Source organism: Oncorhynchus clarkii, chromosome 7 (assembly GCF_045791955.1).
Source record: "Oncorhynchus clarkii lewisi isolate Uvic-CL-2024 chromosome 7, UVic_Ocla_1.0, whole genome shotgun sequence".
Taxonomy (NCBI): domain Eukaryota; kingdom Metazoa; phylum Chordata; class Actinopteri; order Salmoniformes; family Salmonidae; genus Oncorhynchus; species Oncorhynchus clarkii.
Genome location: NC_092153.1, coordinates 66,300,113 through 66,320,337, shown reverse-complemented (window position 1 = coordinate 66,320,337; position 20,225 = coordinate 66,300,113). Strand labels below are relative to the sequence as shown.

At 45.3% G+C, this 20,225-nt stretch overlaps 1 protein-coding gene across 1 annotated transcript in view; it reads right to left on the bottom strand.

Annotated features, from left to right (window-relative positions):
- The window catches only part of LOC139413700 (receptor-type tyrosine-protein phosphatase gamma-like), a 222,020-nt gene that overhangs the window by 24,673 nt on the left and 177,122 nt on the right, over positions 1–20,225 (bottom strand). The window contains exons 8-13 of the mRNA XM_071161382.1: positions 18,212–18,410; positions 10,234–10,406; positions 6,845–6,953; positions 6,625–6,674; positions 5,679–6,444; positions 3,228–3,366 (exon numbers count right to left, since the gene is read on the bottom strand). Coding sequence (XP_071017483.1) covers positions 3,228–3,366; positions 5,679–6,444; positions 6,625–6,674; positions 6,845–6,953; positions 10,234–10,406; positions 18,212–18,410 — 1,436 coding nt within the window. The remainder of the gene's footprint in view (positions 1–3,227; positions 3,367–5,678; positions 6,445–6,624; positions 6,675–6,844; positions 6,954–10,233; positions 10,407–18,211; positions 18,411–20,225) is intronic.

Below are 20,225 nucleotides of genomic sequence, written 5' to 3'. Positions count from 1 at the left end.
CATGTCTAGCAATGTGCACACACACACACAATCTGTCAAATCGGGCCAAGCCTTTGCTTCAATGAAACAGCTCAATGCAGAGCTGCATAAATACATAAAGCACTAAACACAGAGTTCTAGTAATGATCCCATTGTGCTGTATAGCTCATTAGGCAGCACATGCAGTCAGCTGTTAGCCTGGCCTGGCCTGTGTAATTACTGAGGCTGAGAGAAAGTGTGTGTGTGTGTGTGATTGGCATCACACTGCAGATGAACACACAGCTGGGCCCTCTCCCGACACCATGGCCCCTGTTAGCTGGCCCCCCTGCAGAGAGAAGTGTGATAGCGATGTGTGAGGAGGGAGGAAGGGAGTGAGGGAGGAAGAAGTGGGAGGAGAGCGTGAGGGAGGGAGAGAGGTATATACATGAGGGGGAAGGGAGACGGGAGGGGGATTAGAGAGGGAGGGAGGGAGGGGCAGGAGGAGAGAGGGAGGGGGGAGGCGGAGAGAGGGAGGGAGTAGAGAGGGAAAGAGAGAGGAGGAAGGGAGAAAATAGAGGGAGGGGGAAGAAGGAGCGAGAGAGAGGGAGGGCTGCCAAAATATCAGTCATCCTCCACCAAGTAGGTTCCTGGTGGCCAGCAGCATGCAAAAATACACGCACACACAGGACAGAACAGCAGATGGGCCGGAAACTCCCCAAGGGACAAGAGGATAGGTCACCCCACTCCAAACAGGAGTGTGTGTCTGTGAGGTCAGCTAGGGTCAAGAGCCAGTGTGATGTCGTGTGAGGTAGGAGGGCTATCTGTACCTCTGGTTAAAGAGGGTTAACTGACAGCTGTGACTGAGCAAAGCAGTGAGGATGAGGAGATAAAAGGGGCTTCCTCACTGCCCTGGGAAGGCAGTGAGGGTCAGCTAGGGTCAAGAGCCAGTGTGATGTCGTGTGAGGTAGGAGGGCTATCTGTACCTCTGGTTAAAGAGGGTTAACTGACAGCTGTGACTGAGCAAAGCAGTGAGGATGAGGAGATAAAAGGGGCTTCCTCACGCTGCCCTGGGAAGGCTTTGATTGTATTATAGTGGCAAACCAAAAATATGTTGATGACGCTACAATTCTACTGAGCTGTTTCCCAAACTAGGGGTCGCGAGGTCGCCCGATTTGGAAATGGGGTTGCGAGAGTAAAGACGCGGTTGTAACAAACAGAGCGGTTTCTGTTAGATGAGGTTGTAACAAACGGAGTTGATTCTGTTAGATGAGGTTGTAACAAACGGAGTGGTTTCTGTTAGATGAGGTTGTAACAAACGGAGTTGATTCTGTTAGATGAGGTTGTAACAAACGGAGTGGTTTCTGTTAGATGAGGTTGTAACAAACAGAGTGGTTTCTGTTAGATGAGGTTATAACAAACGGAGTGGTTTCTGTTAGATGAGGTTGTAACAAACGGAGTTGATTCTGTTAGATGAGGTTGTAACAAACGGAGTGGTTTCTGTTAGATGAGGTTATAACAAACAGAGTGGTTTCTGTTAGATGAGGTTGTAATAAACAGAGCGGTTTCTGTTAGATGAGGTTGTAATAAACAGAGTGGTTTCTGTTAGATGAGGTTGTAATAAACAGAGTGGTTTCTGTTAGATGAGGTTGTAATAAACAGAGTGGTTTCTGTTAGATGAGGTTGTAATAAACAGAGTGGTTTCTGTTAGATGAGGTTGTAATAAACAGAGTGGTTTCTGTTAGATGAGGTTGTAATAAACAGAGTGGTTTCTGTTAGATGAGGTTTGTTTTCTTCCTACACATGTGGCTCTATCTTTTGAACTGTTTAAGATACAACATGCTATGATCCCATCACTAAAAGAAACACATACAGGGCCTTCAGAAATTATTCATACCCCTGGACTTATTCCACATTGTTTTGTGTCACAGCTTGAATTCAAAATGGATACAATTAAAAAAACATTCTCAACTATCTACACACATCTACACCCCATAATGACAAAGTGAAAACATATTCACATCCCTGAGTAAATACTTTGTCGAAGCATCTTTGGCAGTGATTACAGCTGTGAGACTTTCTGGGTAAGTTTCTAAGAGCTTTCCACACCTGGATTGTGCAACATTTCTCCATTATTCTTAAAACAATGATTCAAGCCCTGTCAAATTGGTTGTTGATTATTGCTAGACAACCATTTTCAGGTCTTGCCATCAAAACTGTAACTACGCCACTCAGGAACATTCACTGTCTTCTTGGTAAACAACTCCAGTGTAAATTTGGCCTTGTGTTTTAGGTTATTGTCCTGTTGAAAGGTGAATCCATCTCCCAGTGTCGGTTGGAAAGCAGACTGAACTCGTTTTTCCTCTAGGATTTTGCCTGTGCTTAGCTCCATTCCTTAATGATTACAAGCATACCCATAATATGTTGCAGCCACCACAATGCTCCAAAATATGGAGAGTAATGTAATGTATTGGATTTGCCCCAAACATAACACTTTGTATTCAGGACAAAAAGTGAATTGCTTTGCCACATTTTTTGCAGGATCACTTTAGTGACTTGTTGCAAACAGGACGCATGTTTTGTTTTCTCCTACCACAGCCATTACATGTTGTTACTGTTTATGTTACCGTTGGCCTCATGGTGAAATCCATTAGGTGCTCTTCTTTGCAAGGCATTGGAAAACCTCCCTGGTCTTTGAGGTTGAATGTGTTTGAAATTCACTGCTCGAATGAGGGACCTTACAGAAAAGAATTCAAAAAACATAATTCCACTTTGACATTGTGGGGTACTTACTGTGTGTAGGTTAGTGACCTCCCCCAAAATATATTTTAAATTCAGGCTGTGACTAAATGTGGAAAAAGATGTGAACACTTTCTGAAGGCATACTTCCTTCAGATTGAAATACTGTCAAAACTACTGTCAAATGGATTTGTAATGGACTGCCATAGACTCAATTCAAAAAAGTAAACGTTGGCCTTTGATTAAATCATTTTTTTTTTACATGGTGGGGTCTGGAAAATACGCACACACCTAGCATGCATGACGAGGCAGAGCAGGGTGAGGGCTGAGACCACCACCAGGGGTCAGTAGGGGTTAGGGTTAGTAACCCAGTAATATAATAATATAACGGAATCTATAATACCTCCAGTAGACCAGGACAGCCAGTAGCATGACGAGGCAGAGCAGGGTGAGGGCTGAGACCACCACCAGGGGTCAGTAGGGGTTAGGGTTAGTAACCCAGTAATATAATAATATAACGGAATCTATAATACCTCCAGTAGACCAGGACAGCCAGTAGCATGACGAGGCAGAGCAGGGTGAGGGCTGAGACCACCACCAGCGGGACGATCCACTCCATCCGGCCCCCCCCAGGGTGAGAGCTGCGGGTCATGTTGGACACACTAGTTCTGTCTGGAAAGGTGGAGGGGTGGAATGGGAGACATACACAGAGGCTGTGTCAGATATCTACTCCAAAAACACTTTAACACACAAAAGTCAAATCAAAGTGAGATTATTCAGATTATTTGGGCCACTCATGGAAGCTTCAGCCTTCAAACAAACCAATTTCACTTCCGAAAAAACAGTTTAGCTCCACTATTTATATATTTATACTGCCCTACCAAGCAGAAAGGCAGTAACTGCTCAAAGCGTGGAACTGAGAAAAATGGCTTTTATTTACCTTGGTTTCACAGTAACTTTATGCAGTTACTGCTAACATGAACCCCATTTTCTCCAAAACACAATACAATAGAGGCAGGATACTTGTCCACATGATTAAGCATGTATTTAATGTAGCAGAAATGACTAACTCATTTTCGAACACATGATCAGTTATTGTCTTTTTGCTTGGTAGGGCAGCATTCATTTACACATCGTTTCAGTGTGATGGCTTCATCAGTAGGGTGAGTTTATTTTATTTTATTGAACCTTTATTTACCTAGGCAAGTCAGTTAAGAACAAATTCTTATTTACAATGACAGTAAGTGACTAGGTTTACCCTGAAGCTTGGAGCGCTACTCATCTAAATTTGTATATTCAGAATGAATAAGGACAGCAATACCCTGCTTTACTTTCTCTGTTTTATTCCTGGCTAGTAGGCAGGCAGTTTGGTCTTGAAAATATGCCTCAGAGCATGCCTCAAACTAATGGCCCCTCGGGCTAAGTAATGGCACCTCAGGCTAAGTAATGGTACCTCGGGCTAAGTAATGGCCCCTCGGGCTAAGTAATGGTACCTCGGGCTAAGTAATGGTACCTCGGGCTAAGTAATGGTACCTCGGGCTAAGTAATGGCACCTCGGGCTAGGTAATGGTCCCTCGGGCTAAGTAATGGTACCTCGGGCTAAGTAATGGTACCTCGGGCTAAGTAATGGTACCTCGGGCTAAGTAATGGCACCTCGGGCTAGGTAATGGTCCCTCGGGCTAAGTAATGGTACCTCGGGCTAAGTAATGGTACCTCGGGCTAAGTAATGGTACCTCGGGCTAAGTAATGGCCCCTCGGGCTAAGTAATGGCACCTCGGGCTAAGTAATGGTACCTCGGGCTAAGTAATGGTACCTCGGGCTAAGTAATGGTACCTCGGGCTAAGTAATGGTACCTCGGGCTAAGTAATGGCCCCTCGGGCTAGGTAATGGTCCCTCGGGCTAGGCAATGGCCCCTCGGGCTAGGCAATGGCCCCTCGGGCTAAGTAATGGCCCCTCGGGCTAAGTAATGGCCCCTCGGGCTAAGTAATGGCTCCTCGGGCTGTAGAATAGTTCCATTACTTTCTCTAGGGCTCTCTCGGTGTGATATTATGGTGGCACTCAGAAATTGAGCCATTTGTCTCAGTATATTGCCACATACTGAAGCTGGGGCTGATCCCAAGGCTAATGTTTAAAATAGGCCCTGTCTGTCTCATATTTACTGTTGATATGCAGATATATAATAACACAGCCTGTGTAACATGACAAGCTGCAGGGGGGTTAAGGGTGAACCAGAAAACTAAAATGACATTATATAGGTCTAAATATTGTGTTACATATCTCCAGTGTACAACTATACTCAACAAAAATATAAATGCAACATGTAAAGTGTTGGTCCCATGTTTCATCAGCTGAAATAAAAGATCACAGAAATGTTCCATAGGCACAAAAAGCCTACATCTACGAACAATTCACAGAGATACCGTGACGAGACCCTGAGGCCCATTGTTCCATTCATCGGCCGTTATCACCTCATGTTTCAACATGATAATGCACGTCCCCATGTTGCAAGGATCTCTACACAATTCCTGGAAGCTGAAAATGACCCAGTTCATCCATGGCCTGCATTCTCACCAGACATGTCACCTATTGAGCATGTTTGGGATCCCTTGGATCGACAGCATGTTCCAGTTCTCTCCATTATCCAGCAACTTCGCACAGCCATTGAAGGGGAGTGGAACAACATTTCACAGGCCACAATCAACAGCCTGATCAACTTTATGCAAAGGAGATGTGTCGCACTGCATGTGGCAAATGGTGGTCACAAGGGCTATTTTTTTTAAAGGTATCTGTGACCAACTGATGCCTATTTGTACTCCCAGTCATGTGAAATCCATAGATTATTGCCAAATGAATTTATTTCAATTGACAGATTTCGTTATATGAACTGAACTGAAATTGTTGCATGTTTGCGTGTATAATTTTTTTCAGTGTCGTTGTGCTAAAAATAGGAAAATGATATGGGTTATACAGAGAGTTCTACTCACCAGTGTGGACAGAGAAAGGCCAAAGGCTCTTCTCCCCACCAGTCTTTGGGGAGCGTGTTGGGCTCTGAGGAATCTGCATCTCTCTCTCTGCTGTGTCCTTCTTTGGCTGCACCGTGGGCCCTGAGCTACTGTTCACTCTGAAAAGTCGGTCCTCCCCTACACTGGGAGGCACAGTGGTGCTGTTAGCCACAGGCTCTCCCTGCCCCTGTCCTTTCTCTTTGGCTGTGGGGGTAGGGACATGGGAGGAGGGCACTTTGACCACGGTGCTGTTCATCTTTGTCTCCACCTCATCAGGCACTGTCTTGTTATTCTTCTTCCTCCTGTCGTCTTCCCCTTCATCCTTCTCTCCCTCTCCCTCCTCCCCCTCAGCCTCCCTGTCCACCCCTGCCTCCTCCTCCGCTGTGGGGGTGTCCGTGTCAGAACCACCCTGACGGGCTGTAGGGAGCTCAGTGGAGGCCTGGGACTGGGTAGGCTGGTGGCTGGGGATGGGACCCGGGCCAGGATTAGACCCAGGGCTGGCTGCAGGGGCCTGGGTGGGCCAGAGAGAGCCAGGCAGGGAAGAGATGACCCCTCCGCTGAAGCCCAGGCCGGCCAACAGTGTGCTGGTCACCACCGATGCCACCGTGGCCTGACTGCCGCTGGAGGATGGGCCGATACCCCCCGTAGCCATGGAGACAAAGGAGAAGGGGAGGCCAGAGGAGGTCCAGGTGGAGGAGCCGGAGCTGATAGGAGCCATGTCCGCCGAGGAAGCTGGGGAGACGGTGGGCTGGGGGAAAGAGTAGAGAGAGGGGGAGAGGGAAGGAGAGGGGTATGGGGTGGAGAAAACGAGAGAGAAAGTGAGAGAGAGAGTTAGTATCATGCCATAACAAATCATGTTGGATCATCACAAAATAAATTGTTATGCTGCCATCTTCTGGACAAGACAAATGATCTGTACTTTACTCACCATTCCAGTCTTCACTATCCGTGTCCCCTCAAATATCCTGGTGGTGTTAGCTGGACGACCAAACACAGGAAAATATTACACATGCATTTGGAACAAAGACAAGTGTTTGTTCTTAGTATTTAACTATCTCTGATCATTTTAAAACTGGACGTTAGGATTATGTGACTCCATCAATAGGGCTGTACTGTATACGCTGCGTTATGGTGTGTGGTGTGATTACCTCTGAAGAGCAGTGTCTGGCTGAAGTCACTGCGTAGGTCTCTCTGGCACACCGCCTGGACTCTGAACAGATACAGGATGTCTGGAGACACGTGGGTTATCACCGCCTTCTGTAGGATGGACACAGAGGCAGAGAGAGCAAGAGAAAGAATGAGATTCTGACAGACAGACAGTGTTGTCACAGAGAGACAGACACACCCTGTCACAGAGTCCTGTACATATGAGACATCCACACTACATAGAAGGCCTAAGGAAATGACTCACATATGATTAACATTCAGTGTGTGTCAAGACTGACAGCTAACACCCATGATAGGGATCCATAGCACCTGTTCTATCCTCACCTACCCTTTACTCCTCCCTGTGTCCTCATCTACCCTTTACTCCTCCCTGTGTCCTCATCTACCCTTTTACTCCTCCCTGTGTCCTCATCTACCCTTTACTCCTCCCTGTATCCTCACCTACCCGTTCTGTGTCCTCAACTACCCTTTACTCCTCCCTGCATCCTCACCTACCCTTTACTCCTCCCTGCATCCTCACCTACCCTTTACTCCTCCCTGTGTCCTCACCTACCCTTTACTCCTCCCTGTGTCCTCACCTACCCTTTACTCCTCTCTGTGTCCTCACCTACCCTTTACTCCTTCCTGTATCCTCACCTACCCGTTCTGTGTCCTCACCTACCCTTTACTCCTCCCTGTATCCTCACCTACCCTTTACTCCTCCCTGTATCCTCACCTACCCTTTACTCCTCTCTGTGTCCTCACCTACCCTTTACTCCTCCCTGTGTCCTCACCTACCCTTTACTCCTCCCTGTATCCTCACCTACCCTTTACTCCTCCCTGTATCCTCATATCTACCCTTTACTCCTCCCTGTGTCCTCACCTACCCTTTACTCCTCCCTGTGTCCTCAACTACCCTTTACTCCTCTCTGTGTCCTCACCTACCCTTTACGCCCCCCTGTGTCCTCACCTACCCTTTACTCCTCCCTGTATCCTCACCTACCCGTTCTGTGTCCTCACCTACCCTTTACTCCTCCCTGTATCCTCACCTACCCTTTACTCCTCCCTGTATCCTCACCTACCCTTTACTCCTCTCTGTGTCCTCACCTACCCTTTACTCCTCCCTGTGTCCTCACCTACCCGTTCTGTGTCCTTACCTGTCCATCACTGCACTGTGTGACGCATCAGGGGCCACTCTGGTTAAAGTTAATTACGCCAGAGATGGTCTCCAGAATGGAGGGTTATTGCATTGGCCGAAGGGGAGATGAGAGGAGGGGATGTGAAACTAAGGGCTTGAGTGGTTTCAATTGATTCAACTATGATTGCAGGAAGCCTGCAGTTCCCTGATATAACCCAGATAAGGACGGAGATTGAAAATAAAAATGGAAATGAAGTGGGCAGAGAATGGGGAAAGGGGGCTGACGTGAGGGAAGAATGAAGGAGTGTGGTGATATGGCAAATGAAAAGAGAGAGAGCGAGATTGATTGTAGGCAAAGAGAGATGGACGTCTCTGCATCGTCTCTCCTGAGACAGTGTTTTCCTGCAGTCTATGTTTATTCCTTTAAAATGATTGTTCACAGCCAAATCCTCCTCTGTATGGCCTCATATATATAGTTGAAGTCGGAAGTTTACATACACCTTAGCCAAATACATTTAAACTCAGTTTTTCACAATTCCTGACATTTAACCCTGGTAAGAATTCCTTGTCTTAGGTCAGTTAGGATCTCCATTTTACTTTAAGAATGTGGAATGACAGAATAATAGTAGAGAGAAATATTTATTTCGCTCTTCTTGGAAGGCTTTCCACTAGATGTTGGTACATTGCTGCGGCATTGGTGCAGGGACTTTTTGCACTGTTGGTTAGAGCCTGTAAGTAAGCATTTCACTGTTGAATTCGGCGCACATGACAAATAAACTTTGATTTGTCGTGCTGAAACAAGAAATGGCCACAAACATGGAAGCTCAGAATCGTCCAGAATGTCATTGTATGCTGTAGCGTTAAGATTTCCTTTCACTGGAACTAAGGGTCCTAGCCCGAACCATAAAAAACAGCATCAGACCATTAATCCTACACCACCAAACTTTACAGTTGGCACTCTGCATTGGGGCAGTTAGCAATCTCCTGGTATCTGCCAAACCCAGATTTGTCTGTCAGACTGCCAGATGGTGAAGCGTGAATCATCACTCCAGAGAACGCGTTTTAATGAACCCATTTAATGAAGCTCCTGACGAACAGTTCTTGTGCTGACATTGCTTCCAGAGGCAGTTTGTAACTCGGAAGTGAGTGTTGCAACCGAGCACAGCCAATTTGTACGCACTACGCGCTTCAGCAGTTGCCGGTCCCGTTCTGTGGAGAATGTGTGGCCTACCACTTCGGGGCTGAGCCGTTGTTACTCCAAGATGTTTCTACTTCACAATAACAGCACTTACAGTTGACCACGGCAGCTCTAGCAGGGCAGAAATTTGACGAACTGACTTGTTTAGAAAGGTGGCATCCTATGACGGTACCATGTTGAAAGTCACTGAGCTCTTCAGTAAGGCCATTCTACTGCCAATGTGTGTCTATGGAGATTGTTTGTCTATTGGGTGTCCACATACATTTGTATATATAGTGTATTTAGAGGATGAGACAAGACAGGCTCCATTTGGCAAGTCTAAATAGTCAACACATCCAAGTTGGAAACTAACGTGAAGGCGTGAACTATATCAACAACAACCCCTGGCTGAATGAGAAGACTGCCATGATGTGTTTAAAAAGAGAACTTCACTGAGATCCCACGGTACAGTGACGGTACGAGCCAGATGTGGTGTGTATCTCTCACTGACACATTAGACTGGAGGGAGCTGAGCCCATCGGACACATCACAGTGGGAGTCTCGGTGCAGTGTGTGTCATGGACTGTTCTCTCTACCGCACGGCAAGCGGTACCGATGCACAAGTCTGGAACCAACAGGACCCTGAACAGCTTCTACCCCCGAGCCATAAGACTGCTGAATTGTTAGTTAAATGGTTAACCAAATAGCTTCCCAGGACTATCTACATTGACCCTTTTTGCACTAACTATTTTACCCAGTCACTTTATCCTTACCAATATTTACATATCTACCCCAATGACCTCGTACCCCTGCACATTGACTCAGTTGTGGTATCCCGTATATACTGTATAGCCAAGTTTTCGTTACTCTTGTGTATTTATCTGTTATTATGTTTTCTCTCTGCGTCGTTGGGAAGGACCCTTTAGGAAGACTTTCACTGTTAGTCTACACCTGATGTTTACAAAGCATGTGACTGATAAAATGGGATTTGATTTGTGACAGACAGACCTGGAGTGTCCATTTCCAACCAGGCAACTGAGACGGACTGACAGTCTGCACAGCGTTCTGTGTCTCACCATGTTCTGGTCCCCAGTCTTCTCGTAGGCCACGTCACTCTTCATCCAGCTGTAGGACACCATGAAGCTGGTGATAGGCGGGTGGTAGACCACTAGCGGGCGCTGCCAGCTCACCAACAGGGCAGTGCCGTTCAGTGGCTGGATCTTCATGTTGACTGGGGCACTGCTGCAGACTGGTGAGAGGGAGGGAGGGAGGAAGATGGGGGGAGGAGGGAAGCAGGTGTGGGGGGATGGGTTGAAGAAGGAAAATCAGAATGGAGAGGGAAGGAGGGGTGAAAGAGAGGGAAGAGGAGACTGGATTGAGAGAAACGATAAACACATGATTTATTTGACAATAAAACCCACCCTGGCTGGAAGAGGATAGGAGAGAGAGAAACGATAAACACATGATTTATTTGACAATAAAACCACCCAGGGTGGAAGAGGATAGGAGAGAGAGAAACGATAAACACATGATTTATTTGACAATAAAACCACCCAGGGTGGAAGAGGATAGGAGAGAGAGAAACGATAAACACATGATTTATTTGACAATAAAACCCACCCAGGGTGGAAGAGGATAGGAGAGAGAGAAACGATAAACACATGATTTATTTGACAATAAAACCCACCCAGGGTGGAAGAGGATAGGAGAGAGAGAAACGATAAACACATGATTTATTTGACAATAAAACCCACCCAGGGTGGAAGAGGATAGGAGAGAGAGAAACGATAAACACATGATTTATTGGACAATAAAACCACCCAGGGTGGAAGAGGATAGGAGAGAGAGAAACGATAAACACATGATTTATTTGACAATAAAACCACCCAGGGTGGAAGAGGATAGGAGAGAGAGAAACGATAAACACATGATTTATTTGACAATAAAACCCACCCAGGGTGGAAGAGGATAGGAGAGAGAGAAACGATAAACACATGATTTATTTGACAATAAAACCCACCCAGGGTGGAAGAGGATAGGAGAGAGAGAAACGATAAACACATGATTTATTTGACAATAAAACCCACCCAGGGTGGAAGAGGATAGGAGAGCGAGAAACGATAAACACATGATTTATTTGACAATAAAACCCACCCAGGGTGGAAGAGGATAGGAGAGCGAGAAACGATAAACACATGATTTATTTGACAATAAAACCCACCCAGGGTGGAAGAGGATAGGAGAGAGAGAAAGGATAAACACATGATTTATTTGACAATAAAACCCACCCAGGGTGGAAGAGGATAGGAGAGCGAGAAACGATAAACACATGATTTATTTGACAATAAAACCCACCCAGGGTGGAAGAGGATAGGAGAGAGAGAAACGATAAACACATGATTTATTTGACAATAAAACCCACCCAGGGTGGAAGAGGATAGGAGAGAGAGAAACGATAAACACATGATTTATTTGACAATAAAACCACCCAGGGTGGAAGAGGATAGGAGAGAGAGAAACGATAAACACATTATTTATTTGACAATAAAACCACCCAGGGTGGAAGAGGATAGGAGAGAGAGAAACGATAAACACATGATTTATTTGACAATAAAACCCACCCAGGGTGGAAGAGGATAGGAGAGAGAGAAACGATAAACACATGATTTATTTGACAATAAAACCCACCCAGGGTGGAAGAGGATAGGAGAGAGAGAAACGATAAACACATGATTTATTTGACAATAAAACCACCCAGGGTGGAAGAGGATAGGAGAGAGAGAAACGATAAACACATGATTTATTTGACAATAAAACCCACCCAGGGTGGAAGAGGATAGGAGAGCGAGAAACGATAAACACATGATTTATTTGACAATAAAACCCACCCAGGGTGGAAGAGGATAGGAGAGAGAGAAACGATAAACACATGATTTATTTGACAATAAAACCCACCCAGGGTGGAAGAGGATAGGAGAGAGAGAAACGATAAACACATGATTTATTTGACAATAAAACCACCCAGGGTGGAAGAGGATAGGAGAGAGAGAAACGATAAACACATTATTTATTTGACAATAAAACCACCCAGGGTGGAAGAGGATAGGAGAGAGAGAAACGATAAACACATGATTTATTTGACAATAAAACCCACCCAGGGTGGAAGAGGATAGGAGAGAGAGAAACGATAAACACATGATTTATTTGACAATAAAACCCACCCAGGGTGGAAGAGGATAGGAGAGAGAGAAACGATAAACACATGATTTATTTGACAATAAAACCACCCAGGGTGGAAGAGGATAGGAGAGAGAGAAACGATAAACACATGATTTATTTGACAATAAAACCCACCCAGGGTGGAAGAGGATAGGAGAGAGAGAAACGATAAACACATGATTTATTTGACAATAAAACCCACCCAGGGTGGAAGAGGATAGGAGAGAGAGAAACGATAAACACATGATTTATTTGACAATAAAACCCACCCAGGGTGGAAGAGGATAGGAGAGAGAGAAACGATAAACACATGATTTATTTGACAATAAAACATACCCAGGGTGGAAGAGGATAGGAGAGAGAGAAACGATAAACACATGATTTATTTGACAATAAAACCCACCCAGGGTGGAAGAGGATAGGAGAGCGAGAAAGCCTTGAGGACTTGTTTTTCTGATGAATGAAGTGGTGATGGAGACAGAAACAGGTCAAAAATAAAAGGATTCATTCGGCGGACTGCTGCTTGTGTTGACATCTCTTCAGCACTCAGGCTGATCTGATAATGGCAAGGTGTGTGTGTGTGTGTGTGTGTGTGCTACATGTGTGGGTCGCAGGCAGGCAGCCTGAGGAGAAACTACATATTTTATTACTGTCTGACTGCTGACTCATCCAGCCGCTGGTTTCCAGAGGAGCAGCTTTAACCAGACTGAAAGAACACATAAGCTCATAAAGACAGGAGCCTTGAGCCTCAACACACAGGGCTCTGGTATAGTCCAACCAACCAGTCTCTAGGGTACTGGATGGAGCGATGGAGGACTGGAGAGACGGAGATAGAGGGATGGAGGAAGGAGGAAGTAGGAATGGAGGGATGAAGGAGTAGAGAGATAGAGGGATATAGAGATGGAGGAAGTAGGGATGGAATGGTGGAGAGCTAGAGGGATGGAGGAAGGTGGGACGAACGATTGGATGGGTGGAGGGATAGAGACCAGGGTCTGTAGACTGGAGGAGTGAATGCGGGTGATGAATCTGAAACAGGAGTCAGGCATGTGTAGTGTTGTTGACAACTTCTTTAGTCATCTTCTGTGGTTCTATATTTAAGTGAGTCAGTCGTCTCATCTGTGGAACTAGAGAATAGGATGACTCACACACTTACACACTGTATGGCTGCAGTACTATACTTAACCTCAAGAGGGTGATGTAGGCCACAGTATGGTCACCAGAAAGACATCCATATCCATCCATCTGTCTGTCTGTCTGTCTGTCTGTCTGTCTGTCTGTCTGTTTGTCTGTCTGCGCATGGAATGTTGAGTTACTAGACAACGGATTCAGAGGCTGTCTACAACCAGTGTCAAGGCAGGAAGCTCTACGTTTTCTGTCTTAGATTGCTCCATTATTCCACTGAAAAAATTATGTGAAAGTAGTGTGAATTATGTATACATGAAATGGAGGTGGGACGTGAGGAGAGGGTTAGGTTGGGTGAGAGATGGAGGAGAGGAGAGCAGATAGGAGGAGAGAGGAGAGTAGAGAGGAGTAAAGAGAGAAGTGAGTAGAGCAGAGAGGAAAACAGAGAGGAGTAAAGAGAGAAGTGAGGAGAGCAGAGAGGAGAGCAGAGAGAAGTGAGGAGAGCAGAGAGGAGAGCAGAGAGAAGTTAGGAGAGCAGAGAGGAGAGCAGAGAGAAGTTAGGAGAGCAAAGAGGAAAACAGAGAGGAGTAAAGAGAGAAGTGAGGAGAGCAGAGAGGAGAGCAGAGAGAAGTTAGGAGAGCAGAGAGGAGAACAGAGAGGAGTAAAGAGAGAAGTGAGGAGAGCAGAGAGGAGTAAAGAGAGGAGTAAAGAGAGAAGTGAGGAGAGCAGAGAGGAGTAAAAAGGAGAGGAGGCAAGAGGAGAGGAGAGGAAGAGAGAAGAGAGGAGGAGAGCAGAGAAGGAGAGAAGAGAGCAGAGGAGAGCAGAGAGGAGAGAAGAGGAGAGGAGAGCAGAGGAGGAGAGCAGAGAGGAAAGGAGAGAAGAGGAGAGAGGATATGAGAGAGGAGAGCAGAGAGGAGGAGAACAGAGAAGAGAGCAGAGAGGAGGAGAAAGGAGAGCAGAGAGGAGGAGAGCAGAGAAGGGAGGAGAGCAGAGAAGAGGACGTACATTTCCTCAATGAAAACAATGTACTGAGCAAATGTCAAATTGGCTTTTTACCAAATGACCGTACAACAGACCATGTATTCACCCTGCACACCCTAATTGACAACCAAACAAAAGTCTTCTCATGCTTTGTTGATTTCAAAAACACCTTCAACTCAATTTGGCATGAGGGTCTGCTATACAAATTGATGTAAAGTGGTGTTGGGGGTAAAACATTCGACATTATAAAGTCCATGTACACAAACAACAAGTGTGCAGTTAAAATTGGCAAAAAACACACACATTTCTTCCCACATGGTCGTGGGGTGAGACAGGGATGCAGCTTAAGCCCCACCCTCTTCAACATATATACAGTGCCTTGCGAAAGTATTCGGCCCCCTTGAACTTTGCGACCTTTTGCCACATTTCAGGCTTCAAACATAAAGATATAAAACTGTATTTTTTTGTGAAGAATCAACAACAAGTGGGACACAATCATGAAGTGGAACGACATTTATTGGATATTTCAAACTTTTTTAACAAATCAAAAACTGAAAAATTGGGCGTGCAAAATTATTCAGCCCCCTTAAGTTAATACTTTGTAGCGCCACCTTTTGCTGCGATTTTACAGCTGTAAGTCGCTTGGGGTATGTCTCTATCAGTTTTGCACATCGAGAGACTGACATTTTTTCCCATTCCTCCTTGCAAAACAGCTCGAGCTCAGTGAGGTTGGATGGAGAGCATTTGTGAACAGCAGTTTTCAGTTCTTTCCACAGATTCTCGATTGGATTCAGGTCTGGACTTTGACTTGGCCATTCTAACACCTGGATATGTTTATTTTTGAACCATTCCATTGTAGATTTTGCTTTATGTTTTGGATCATTGTCTTGTTGGAAGACAAATCTCCGTCCCAGTCTCAGGTCTTTTGCAGACTCCATCAGGTTTTCTTCCAGAATGGTCCTGTATTTGGCTCCATCCATCTTCCCATCAATTTTAACCATCTTCCCTGTCCCTGCTGAAGAAAAGCAGGCCCAAACCATGATGCTGCCACCACCATGTTTGACAGTGGGGATGGTGTGTTCAGCTGTGTTGCTTTTACGCCAAACATAACGTTTTGCATTGTTGCCAAAAAGTTCAATTTTGGTTTCGTCTGACCAGAGCACCTTCTTCCACATGTTTGGTGTGTCTCCCAGGTGGCTTGTGGCAAACTTTAAACAACACTTTTTATGGATATCTTTAAGAAATGGCTTTCTTCTTGCCACTCTTCCATAAAGGCCAGTTTTGTGCAATATACGACTGATTGTTGTCCTATGGACAGAGTCTCCCACCTCAGCTGTAGATCTCTGCAGTTCATCCAGAGTGATCATGGGCCTCTTGGCTGCATCTCTGATCAGTCTTCTCCTTGTATGAGCTGAAAGTTTAGAGGGACGGCCAGGTCTTGGTAGATTTGCAGTGGTCTGACACTCCTTCCATTTCAATATTATCGCTTGCACAGTGCTCTTTGGGATGTTTAAAACTTGGGAAATCTTTTTGTATCCAGATCCGGCTTTAAACTTCTTCACAACAGTATCTCGGACCTGCCTGGTGTGTTCCTTGTTCTTCATGATGCTCTCGGACCTCTGAGACTATCACAGTGCAGGTGCATTTATACAGAGACTTGATTACACACAGGTGGATTGTATTTATCATCATTAGTCATTTAGGTCAACATTGGATCATTCAGAGATCCTCACTGAACTTCTGGAGAGAGTTTGCTGCACTGAAAGTAAAGGGGCTGAATAATTTTGCACGCCCAATTTTTCAGTTTTTGATTTGTTAAAAAAGTTTGAAATATCCAATAAATGTCGTTCCACTTCATGATTGTGTCCCACTTGTTGTTGATTCTTCACAAAAAAATACAGTTTTATATCTTTATGTTTGAAGCCTGAAATGTGGCAAAAGGTCGCAAAGTTCAAGGGGGCCGAATACTTTCGCAAGGCACTGTATCAACGAATTGGCTCGGGCACTAGAAAAGTCTGCAGTACCCGGCCGCACCCTACTAGAATCTAAAGTCAAATGTCTACTGTTTGCTGATGATCTGGTGCTTCTGTCACCAACCAAGGAGGGCCTACAGCAGCACCTAGATATTCTGCACAGATTCTGCCAGACCTGGGACCTGACAGTAAATCTCAGTAAGACCAAAATAATGGTGTTCCAATAAAGGTCCAGTTGCCAGGACCACAAATACAAATTCCATCTAGACACCATTGCCCTAGAGCACACAAAAAAAACGATACATTCCTTGGCCTAAACATCAGCGCCACAGGTAACTTCCACAAAGCAGTGAACGATCAGAGAGACAAGGCAAGAAGGGCATTCTATGCCATCAAAAAGAACATCAAATTCAACATACCAATTAGGATCTGGCTAAAAATACTTGAATCAGTCATAGAGCCCATTGCCCTTTATGGTTGTGAGGTCTGGGGTCCGCTCACCAACCAAGACTTCACAAAATGGGACAACACCAATTTGAGACTCTGCGTGCAGAATTCTGCCAAAATATCCTCCGTGTACACTGTAAAACACCAAATAATGCATGCAGAGCAGAATTAGGCAGATACCCACTAATTATCAAAATCCAGAAAAGAGCCATTAAATTCTACAACCACTAGGCTACCCTGCCGCCCCAAAGATGAGAGGGAGACAGAGCAATTTCACAACTTAATTTGTAAGACAATTTTTTGTGTGCATATTAATGATGATTACTCAATCCTGTAGCCCGTTACAGCGCCAGCTCCCACTTCATCACAATCACTCCCATTCAATTCTCTCTGCCAGCCACACTCAAAACAAAGAGAGCTAACGTTTAAAGAGGCAGGGTCCTTTCTGGATGAACTCGACCGGTGTTAGCGGAGCCTCAACTAACAATGTTTGTAATGCAAAATAAAGTAATTAAAAATATTTCATACAAAGACAAAGAAAGGCAATACACAACTGAAAAACTGATTGACTGAACTAATCATCAAGCTTCAATCATTTGAATCAGCTGTGTAGTGTTAGGGCAAAAACCAAAACGTGCATCCCTTGGGTTCCCTAGGACTGAGTTTGTGAAACACTGGTATAGACAAACGACAGGCATTAAGTGAAAGACTGAGTGGCATGGTGAGAAGTAGTGTAAGGTCTGATCAGATCAGCTATATTGGTACCTCTGGATGTGTCTGGTGACTGACTGACTGACTGAATGTAAGAGAGTTTATAGTGTGGTACCTCTGGATGTGTCTGGTGACTGACTGACTGACTGACTGAATGTAAGAGAGTGTATAGTCTGGTGACTGACTGACTGACTGACTGAATGTAAGAGAGTGTATAGTGTGGTACCTCTGGATGTGTCTGGTGACTGACTGACTGACTGAATGTAAGAGAGTGTATAGTGTGGTACCTCTGGATGTGTCTGGTGACTGACTGACTGACTGAATGTAAGAGAGTGTATAGTGTGGTACCTCTGGATGCGTCTGGTGACTGACTGACTGAATATAAGAGAGTGTATAGTGTGGTACCTCTGGATGTGTCTGGTGACTGACTGACTGACTGACTGAATGTAAGAGAGTGTATAGTGTGGTACCTCTGGATGTGTCTGACTGACTGACTGACTGACTGACTGACTGAATATAAGAGAGTGTATAGTGTGGTACCTCTGGATGTGTCTGGTGACTGACTGACTGACTGAATGTAAGAGAGTGTATAGTGTGGTACCTCTGGATGCGTCTGTGATGACATCTGTACCTAGTCCCAGGCTGTCAGTCAGGTCCCTCTGCCAGGCGTCTTTAACAGCGGACTTCGACACCTCCCTGTTGTCCAGGTCCTGGAGGGGTCTGTAGTTGTTTCTCAGGTACTCTACTGACTTCACATGGTCCTGCTGCTCCGTGGTGAAGATGGAGTAGAATGCCTCCAGCTAGACAGAAGAAGAGAGAGAGAGGGATAGGCTTCAGTAAGGCAGAAGCAGTGTGTGTGCGTGTGCATGTGACTGTTTTGCGTGTGTGTGTGTTGTGTGTTGGTTGGAGGGGGTGCATGTGTGTGTCCCTGAAGCAAAGGACATAAACGTGCCTCTATTCTGCTCGACTGGCTCCAGGAGTGTGTAACATTTCAATGGGGCAAATGTTCTGCCATCGATCTCTTTGACTGATGTCCTGCAGAGTGCTGTAATGACTAACCATTAAAGACGGGCTAGAATCAATTTCTTCTACGGACGGATGGAAAAATGAATTACGTATTCATAAGAGACCATATATGAACGCCATAAAACATTGCAGTACACAGTCAATACTCTGCATCCAGTGATCCAATACAGAACAAAGGATTTGTCCTCTGCTGCAGGTTTGTGGACATATCTCATCCGGAGCTCTTCAAACATGCAATTGTACACTCAAGGAGATATGTGAATATCTGTGTAAATAACCAAGAGCTGCACATACTAAGATAATCCAAATAAGACCATAAGACCACGTCTTACTGAGAAAGGATTATTAAAAGCCAAGCACTTGATGTGCTATTTATTACCATTTCTACAGTAGCAGTACATTTATAAAGCAGCTGAGAAGTTTTACTTATCTCGGGGTGCATGTCACAATCAGATTTGAAAACACTTTTCAGGCCAACTTTGCTCCTCTTTTAACCCGTACTAAGGACGACTTTGAACGCTGGTCTTTGCTACATCTCTCCTTAGTCGCAATAATTCATTCTATTAAAATGAATACTCTTCCTAAATTCTTATATCTCTATCAGATTTTTATTCCCAATACGTTTTTCAAAAAGATCGACAGCCTAATTCTAACTTTATATAGGACAAAAAGCCCCGTATGATACGAAAACAGCTTTTGCAGAGGCTTAGACCAGACGGCGGTCTAGCACTACCAGATTTCAGATTATATTATTGGGCTGCTAACCTTAGGATCATTCAGTACTGGTTGCAGAGCAGAGAGATATTCCCACTCCTCCGTTACAGGCCCTCACTCCTCCGTTACAGGCCCTCACTCCTCCGTTACAGGCCCTCACTCCTCCGTTACAGGCCCTCACTCCTCCGTTACAGGCCCTCACTCCTCCGTTACAGGCCCTCACTCCTCCGTTACAGGCCCTCACTCCTCCGTTACAGGCCCTCACTCCTCCGTTACAGGCCCTCACTCCTCCGTTACAGGCCCTCACTCCTCCGTTTACAGGCCCTCCTTATGTGTCAAAACAACATTGAAGATCTGGAATCAATTTAGGCGCCACTTTGGGTTTCAGACAACCTCTTCTTTGGCTCCGGGAGCCTCAAACTCATCTTTCTCCCCATGATGGGGCTTTCTCCCCATGATGGTGCTTTCTCCCCATGATGGTGCTTTCTCCCCATGATGGTGCTTTCTCCACATGATGGGGCTTTCTCCACATGATGGTGCTTTCTCCCCATGATGGTGCTTTCTGCCCATGATGGTGCTTTCTTCACATGATGGTGCTTTCTCCACATGATGGGGCTTTCTCCACATGATGGTGCTTTCTCCCCATGGTGGTGCTTTCTCCCCATGATGGTGCTTTCTCCCCATGATGGTGCTTTCTCCCCATGATGGTGCTTTCTCCACATGATGGTGCTTTCTCCCCATGATGGTGCTTTCTCCCCATGATGGTGCTTTCTCCCCATGATGGGGCTTTCTCCACATGATGGTGCTTTCTCAACATGGTCTAGTCTCGGTATTAAAAGATTCAGAGAGCTATATTAACAATACATTTAGTAAAT